The sequence below is a fragment of the Camelus bactrianus genome, chromosome X, assembly GCF_048773025.1.
Source record: "Camelus bactrianus isolate YW-2024 breed Bactrian camel chromosome X, ASM4877302v1, whole genome shotgun sequence".
In the NCBI taxonomy this organism is placed as follows: domain Eukaryota; kingdom Metazoa; phylum Chordata; class Mammalia; order Artiodactyla; family Camelidae; genus Camelus; species Camelus bactrianus.
In genome coordinates, this window is record NC_133575.1 from 65,042,859 (window position 1) to 65,051,391 (window position 8,533).

Genomic DNA, 8,533 nt, shown 5'->3' on the forward strand with positions numbered 1-8,533 from the left:
TAGTATATGTATGCAATATATTATTTAGCCATAAAAAGAAATAAAGTAATGATACATACTACAACATGGATGAACCTGAAAAATTATGCTAAGTGAAAGAAGCTAGACACAAAAGGCCACATATTGCATGATTCCATTTATATGAAGTGTCCAGATTAGACAAATGCTTAGAGACAGAAAGTAAATTAACAGTCGTCAGGGATCAGTGGTAGGGCATGTTGGGAGGGAATGGACAGAGACTGCTAACTGGTACTTTGTTTCTCACTTTGGTGATGAAAATGTCCTGGAATTAGATAGTGATAGTGGTTGCACAACATTATGAATATACTAAAAACCACTGAATTGTATACTTTGAAATGGCAAATGGTGAATTTTGTTATGTTTCTCTCTGCAAAAATTTTTAAAATGCTTTCGTGAACATCACAATACAAAAAATCAAGCATTATAATATTTCACTAACTATATTTTTGGAGATATAACAAACTACAATCATTTTTGAAGAGAATTTTTATTAAGATAAATCCAGTAAAATTTTGTGAATACACATATAATCAGAACTGCCCCTTTGAAATAAACATTTGTATTTCTTTTACAAATGGAATTACAATTTTATTTTTTCCCAAAATAATATTAAAGTTATACTTGGGAAAGATAATTCTAACTCTTAGCATTACATGAAAATAGTTCACCTTCTTTATAAAAGCAACCTAGAGAACCACAAGAATGTTGGAGGAAACTCTTTTAGGATGTCTCCACTTTGTGAAATTATCACATATAGGAGTAAAATTAAAGTTCAAAGATTTAGCACATAACTTATCGAAAAGGGTATTCACTGACAAGCTGAAAGCACATTTTTTCTATATATTCCATTATTATAATCACAAAATTTATAGACAATGATTTCATGTTAGGAAATCTGTGTCTAATAATCAGTATGAAGATGCTTTGAAATTAAATTGATGCTAAAGAAAAGCTGTGTTTATAAAATATTTGATAAAAATATTCATCTCTATTAACATTAAAACATGGAGGTACATATTACCAAAGTATGAAACCATATAGGGCAGCTTTAAACAATATTCTGGGACTCTTCTTTTTTGACCTCTTCTTTTTCAGCTGTTTCTTTTCCAATTTCAGCCTTGCTTTCATGTTCCTTTTCATCTCCTCCATCTTTCCCTTCTCCTTTCCCATTTTCTTCTTTTCTATTTTCTTCCTCTTTTCCTTCTTCTTGTTTTCCATCTTCCTTCTCATTTCCATCTTCATCCTCTTTTCCATCTTCATCTTCTTTTTCATCTTCATCCTCTTTTTCACCTTCATCCTTTTTTCCATCTCTTTTCTCTTTTCTGTCTTCTCCCTTTTTTTCATCTTCTCCTTTATCTTTTCCATCTTCCAATTCTTTGCCATCTCTTTTCCCCTTTCCATTTTCATTCTCTTTTTCATCTGCTTTCTCTTTTTTATCTTCTTCCTCTTTGCCATCTTCTCCTTTCCCCTTTCCATTTTCATTCTCTTTTTCATCTCCTGTCTCTTTTTTGTCTTCTTCTTTTCTGCCTTTTTCTTTCCCTTTTCCATCTTCACCTTCTTTTTCATCTTCTTTCCCTTTCCCATCTTTATCTTGCTTTCCATCTTTTTCTTTCTCTTCTTCGTTTTGATCTTCTCCATATTCTTTCTGATCTTCTTTTTCATCTTCTTTTACTTCTGCTGTCATCGCTTCTCTCTTTTTTCCTTCCTCTTCTTTGACATCTTCAAATTTTTCTTCGTTTGTTTCCTCAAGTTCTTTTCCAGAAGCTGGTTCCTATATGTATAAAGAAAAAATAAGTTTATGTTTGTAAATATGGCTTCTCCTAATTATTTACACAAGATTATATCTATTTTATGAAAAGAATAATACTTCATAAGAAAGTAATTTTCCTGTGGAAATGTTCTCCTAAATATCACATTCTGAGGAAACATTATAAGAAATAGGATTAATTAAAATATCTCCATGCAAACATGCAAAAGTAGATATCTGGAACAATAAAAATTCAGGAAAACTTATTCATATAAATAATTTTCATTGCAAATATGAGGAAACGGTAAATACAGAAAAATAACATATATTCTGTATCAGCAGATCTCAATGAGTATTATGCATGTAAACAAACTATATTCCTTGGAGAAATAATACATTTTATTTCTATAATAGTGAGATTTAGGTTTACTTTGAAAAAGTTACTTGAAGTTTTTTTTTTATTTTAACCAGGTATCATAAGATCACTTATAAAAGATTTTCCCTATGTGCACAGATTTGGTTGGTACATTTGGCATTAAATATCATTTTCATTGTTTTACTACAATACCTAAAAACGTGGTATGCTAAATATGCAAAGAAATACCTATTGGAAACATTTACATAATGATTTGTTTTGTAATCTAAAGAGGGAAAAGGAATTATATGATCTCAGAAAGGGATTTACAAACAGCCCATGTGCTGACAAAAGGTATAGAGGATTGGTCTATATTTAATAAGAGAATCACTATATTATTAATCACTGGCGTTATTGTGTTAATATCAATGCTAACTCCTTGTTCCCACTACCCATATATGTAAATTCTCATATTTTAAATTCATTTTCTTCCTTTTCTCCTTAGACATCATCATATTATATGCTATAAACTGAATGCTTGTGTTCCCCAAAATTCATATGATATAACCTAATTCCCAATGTGATGATATTTGGAGATGGAGCCTATGGGAAGTGATTAGGGTCATGATGGTAGAGCCCTCATGAAGGGGATTAATGTCCTTCTAAAAGAGGCCCCAAAGAGCTTTCTCACCCCTTCTATCATGTCAAGACACAGTGGTAGGACTGCCATCTATAAACCAGGAAGCAGGTCATCATCAGACACCAAAAATGCTGGCCCCTTGATCTTCGATTCCCCAGCTTCCAGAACTGTGAGAAACAAATTTCTGTTGTTTATAAGCTACCTAGTCTGTGGTATTTTGTTACAGCAGCCCAAACAGACTAAGACATTATAGAACCATACTCATTTAACGTTTCTCAACTGTTAAACTACAAGATAAACAAGACTTCTTTCAGTTGCACCCACTGTTAAACTTTCAAATGGACAAATCTGTTACTATTTTAAGATACCTCGATAATTTTGGCTTCTCCATTTTCAGCAGTTTCATTGTTGTATTCGTCTTTAACAACTTCTTTCTTGGTTTCAGCTACTGCTTTGGCACTTACATATGAGTTTTTTTCCATCATATTTTTTGTCTTCATTTTCTGTACAGCAACACAAAATAGTAAAAAATAAGTATACAATTTCACCAGTGTGGCTCAAGTTATTTCACTAGTTGCTGTAATAATTTATGGAAAAGCTTTAAAATATCCATATAATCTTAATATCAACAAAATTATCACTTGACACTTTCCGTTTCATTATAAACCTGAAAAGGCATTAAAGTGAAAAATGTTCCTGTGATATAAGGCAAAGAAATTTTCTTTTAGATAAGAAGCAGCAAGTTAGAATGCTGACCAGTAGCTACTCAGGGCCAATTGCCAGTATCAGGTTAGACTTTGATAAATTAACTCTCTTTAGAGGGGGCAAGTTTATCTCTGTCGCATCTATTAATTAACAACAGGGTTTTAACTATTTTTTTAATGGAGGTACTGGGGATTGAACATAGAACTTCGTACATGCTAAGCACACACTCTACCACTGAGCTATATCCTATCCCTCTTCAACAGGGTTTTTGATTGCAGAGTCTCCATTGGTAATAATTAAGAGAAATACTATGCCATCAATTTAGATATATTTGAAAGAGATCACCTGGGGACATTAGCAATTCAATCTTTGGGTCTACAAGTTGTGGAATGACTTCAATCACGATTGCTTTATGAAGCAAGCTCTTTGCCTACATGTGTATGTAGTAGAAAGAACACTGGGTTAAGGGGCCAGCAAATGTTGTGTTTTAAATCTGGGTCTGTTTCTTGATGTGATCTTCAGCAAAAGCATAAATCTCCTTGTGCTTATTTTTTAATATGTAAAAGAGAGTAATACTACCTACCTCATAGTGATGTTATAAGAAACAAATGATAAAATATATGTGAAATTACTTCAGAAACTGTAAAATGCAATATAGATATGTTATTATTCCTTTAACACATGAAATACTGAGAGTCAAGGAGGGTAACATGTTTTAAAGTCCATGATTATATAGTATCTGTTTTATTTTAGCACTGTCTTTTATTTTTAAAGGAAATAAAGTGTTCACTATTTTAATAACTTATAAATTGAGTACTTAATTTTATAAACAATGACTTTGAAATGTGAAATAGAAAAAAAACTAAAAAGAAACTTTCTCCTCTGTTGTCACGTACTATTATTACTAAAACTTCATTTGCCATAGTTTTAGCAATATCTTTTAATCAAGGATTTCAAAGCATTTTATGACTACAACTGTAATTTAGCTTCTTCAACCAAAAAATGATGGAATTAGATGATCTCTGATGTTCTTCCTAGCTTTAATCTTTTATGATGTTAAGATTCATAACCAATCCTTAAAACATCAATCATACCTCAATAAAGCAGTTTTTAAAAAGAAATAAAATTATACTATTTTCACTAAATAAAGTATAGGGAAAAAAGTGGACCTAATATTGAGGCTATTTCTATTTCTAATGTCTTTAGCCACAACATTAGAGCACAGAAGCCTATATGAAATGAATTGCTTGCATTTAAAAATAATGCATATGAAAGCACTTTACATACTGCAGAGTATTATCAAACGTTAGTTACTATTATTATCACAAAGCATTACTTTGGTTACTACAATTTACACCTTTTGTTTTCCCAGGAATATTGGTATTGTGACTATATGATGTCCAAAGGCACACTTTATGGGTCTAGCCAATTAAAATTTTGTTTTGTCTCTTCCTAATGAAAATGCCAAAACACAGTGGACAATCACAGAACATGAACAAATATTTCTTACTCAAAGGGCTTACATGTACCATATGTATATATGTTATATGTAATATATATCATGCTATAATATACATTATAATATATAATATAATTACTAACTGAACAGAAAATTTTAAAAGCCAAATGATCAACTGTATGCCTTTCCAAAAAGCTATTTCTAAAGAAAAGCAAATTTCTCTCAACATTGCATGTTGATATTTACCCTTGGAGTTGATGTTCTTTTGGACTTCAACTCTGGTGTAATGGGCACAGGCAACTGCATCAAAAATCAAGTCATTGGAGAAATAAGGAAGAAATCATAATTGAAGAAAGATAACTAACAGTGAAATTCAACCTCATAATTAAAATAAATGAGTATAGTTCAAACTGAGCACTAGTATAAAAACATTTCCTTGGTGTGAAAGTTTTTAATGTCAAAAATATTGTGTTAAATAACCAGTATTATCCAGGAGTCCCTGAATTTTAAAATTACGTTTTACAATACATGGGCAGCTTTTTAATAAGACTACTTACAGCAGACAGTCTGGCTGATCTTCTCTTTGGCTATAAGTTAAAAAAAGTGATCAGTTATGAGAATTATACATGGATACATGAAACTAAAAATATTTATATTGTAGTGAAAATATTTAGTGTTAACACTGTATATATCTTGTCATTAAGAAGCATTGTGAACTTGATTAGAAAATATCATAGTAAAAATATAAGTTTTGATTTTTTCCCTCCTCTGGACCCTTCATACAGCTAAGGAAAAAAAATTCCAAATTAAATTTCAATTGCTAGGCTAAATGAACACAATGGCTAGCAACAAGAAGCATATTTAGAAAATATAGGCTCTTCTTGCAAACTGACAAAGCAATTCTTTTGCTTTAAAGGAAGAAGCTCTCTCTAGATCTTAAGCACAATAAAGTCCTAAATTCCAAGAAGTTTGGAGTTTTCAATGACTACTATATTTCTGAAAGAGCTCACTGGTATACCATATTGGTACTCATATGGTGCAAATATACTAACCAGAATTTTTTTTTAGCTGCTTATATGTCTCAAGTTTATAAAACGAGTAAGTTTTTTTCAGACAGATTCTGAAACTAAAGAAACTCACCTCCTGCCTCATATCATCTTGACCTGCAGCCTGTACAGGGGAGAAAATCACACAGATATAAGGCCATTGATATAAACATACAGATCAGAAAAAAGTGCCTATGGATTGCAGTTGCAATATAACAGCTTAAGACTTTTTCCTGGATTCCTGCTCAATTAGCCACGTGTTATTACCTAGTACCATGCTACATACTGCTGTCTACTAACGTGCAAGTATGCACCAAGATGCAAATAAATTCTCAAGACATAAGTTTATACAACTGATAGTCAATTTCATCCTCTTGTGTAAACTGCATCTCCTAAAAACAAACCTTTTTAATTTTAAAATCCACCTGTTGTAGCCAGTGTTAAAGCCAGAAAGTGTAGGGCGGGCAGAATGAAGGTGGTACTTCATGCAATTTCCCTGTCTGTTTAGGCTTTTTGCTTGAGATGCTAGTGTATTTATCCGACCCTCTCTTCTAATTCTGGACTAGTCTTCCCTCCAAGTTCTGCATATAAGAACTACAACCCCCACAATGCTTTGGGGGGACCTCTTTGTTACATCAATGCGATATTCTGAGAAGCCGGCTACGGATTTTAAAACTTCCCGCCACTACCTGCTACAAGGTTGCTGTCAGCTCTGTAAAATAGCAAGACCCATTGCACAAGCCTAGAAAAGAGCAGCGGCAGGAATTTCAGGAAGGGGGATGGTGATTATAAACCATTTCTTTCCGTATCCAAGCAGCCCTTTAGCCTGGGAATTATCAAGCTATTCCATGATTTGTACTCACAGCCCCAGAGCACCAGGGAATTTCAGTCTTATTCCTAGGTTCTAAAAATAAGGAATGCGAACGGATAAATAACAGTAATACCAAAACAATCATAACGCCTTACATTAGCACAGTGTTTTACAATTTTATCAACAAAATAGCAATCAATTTCATTACTAAGGGACTCCCCCCACAAAACAGACTAGCAAATACCGAGGCATTAATTTATTTCCCGTCCAAGAGAGGAGCCACAGATTTTTAAGTGAGGGCTTGCAGAAGACTTGTAGCCCTTGAACAGCTCATCAATTCTGCATGTCTAAAGTCAACAAATCCATGCTACCCCCAAAACAGCAATAGTTTATCTGACTCATTTCTCTTATCATCCTTCCACTTTTAGACAGTGAGCTTGGAGAACCCCAGATCTCTCAGCCCTGAAGTTGCTAATTACAGAGGTGAATCTCTCCCTTCTCTAGGACAGTTTGAAGTCTGCGCCGCCTAACGGCACAGGATTACCATTGCATAGCCATCTGGCATGACAAGAAGTGGAGGAGGGAAAAAAAAGGAAAAAGAAAACGGAAAGAACAAAGGCAAATACAGAAGAAAGCCATGGCTTTCGTTCCCCTAAACAGGTCGGTTCCCGGAGAAAGGCTGGAGGCTGAGGAGGAAACTAGTGCCTGGAAGTGTGGTTGGGAGAAGTGTTCTCCAATACGGTAAGCGGAGGAAGGGGGGTGGGGTTGGAAGCGACAGCACAGCGCTATGGCTGTTTGTAATTCAGCATGGAGACACCTCTCAAGCGATTCTTTCCCTTAAACAAAACAAGCCAAAAGTGAACTACTAGTTGCATGAGAGACCATCCTCAGCCTTACATCGACCATTCTTTACACTTCCCCCCTCTTCCATTCAACACATCACAAAATCGAACTAGAAGCCAAAATGCTTAAAAAATATCTCTGCCGATTAGGAAATATGTATTTCATTCGCTAACCCCCTTTTTTATCTTCCTATTTCACTTACCTTTCTTTTGGGCATTGTTGCAGCTCTCTATAGGAGATCTTAACAGTCAGCAAGAAAAAAGCCAAAAACAGTCTTTACTCGACCGCTCTGAGAGCAACTGAGTTTTCAATGAACTAATTGCAGCACGACCTGTACTCGCCTAAAAAAAAATCCCTCATTATTGGCAACATTAAACGCACCAAGACGCAACCAAACTACGTGAATGGTTAGCAGGAGTGGGAGCCAGATTGGAGTGACAGGCTGTCAGGCCAATAAGGGGAGGTGACCAGCCCAGGAGGCGTGGCCCACGGACTTGCCCGAAGACCTCGTACTCTGCCTGCTCCGACCACTGGTGGGGTGGATGAGCACGCGGACTTAGCAGATGGAAAGTGCTGAAGCATAAAACCCGCGGGAAAGCCGGAATTGTCTTGATCGTTTTTCCCCTCCTTTTATATTGTAATGACAGGCAAAAGTAAATGCACTTGCTTTCTCCTCGGTATCCAAAACTCCCGCTTAACTTCTTCCTATGGGGAAAAGTGCTTTAGAAACATGTTTGAGTCTAGTTTCCACTCTTTCCATTCTACCTTTGGCAGGAGGTTGGCGATGAACTGGGGAAAACACTTATTCAGAAAGTAGAAAAGACTGGAGTTGTTTTTCAGGTTGTAGAAACTCTGCCAAAGCAGAATTGTGGTCCTGGCAGGAGAAGGGTGCCAAAATAGCACATC

General features: G+C 34.8%; 1 protein-coding gene across 3 annotated transcripts; it reads right to left on the reverse strand.

Annotated features, from left to right (window-relative positions):
- Nucleotides 1-489: 489 nt before the first annotated feature.
- On the reverse strand, nt 490-8,045 carry HMGN5 (high mobility group nucleosome binding domain 5). 3 transcript variants are annotated; one of them, XM_074359236.1, is made up of 7 exons: nt 7,830-8,045; nt 6,837-6,877; nt 6,068-6,097; nt 5,485-5,514; nt 5,174-5,227; nt 3,132-3,266; nt 490-1,792 (listed from the first exon to the last, which is right to left on the reverse strand). In XM_074359236.1, exons 3-7 carry the CDS (start codon nt 6,077-6,079, stop codon nt 1,070-1,072), a joined length of 954 nt encoding a protein of 317 aa, XP_074215337.1. In that variant the 5' UTR covers nt 6,080-6,097; nt 6,837-6,877; nt 7,830-8,045; the 3' UTR covers nt 490-1,069. The 3 variants fall into 3 exon arrangements, with proteins under 3 accessions (XP_074215337.1, XP_010948060.3, XP_074215338.1); XM_010949758.3 differs by lacking the exon at nt 6,837-6,877; XM_074359237.1 differs by lacking the exons at nt 5,174-5,227; nt 6,837-6,877.
- Between the last annotated feature and the right edge of the window lie 488 nt (nt 8,046-8,533).

Excerpts from the sequence above, each read along its gene's own strand:
- HMGN5 (XM_010949758.3), bottom strand. Across the intron at positions 5,228-5,484 it reads GATCAGCCAGACTGTCTGCT|TTGCCTGTGCCCATTACACC; the intron begins GTAAGTAGTCTT and ends TTTTTGATGCAG. Across the intron at positions 3,267-5,173 it reads AAAGAACATCAACTCCAAGG|AAAATGAAGACAAAAAATAT; the intron begins GTAAATATCAAC and ends GTTGCTGTACAG.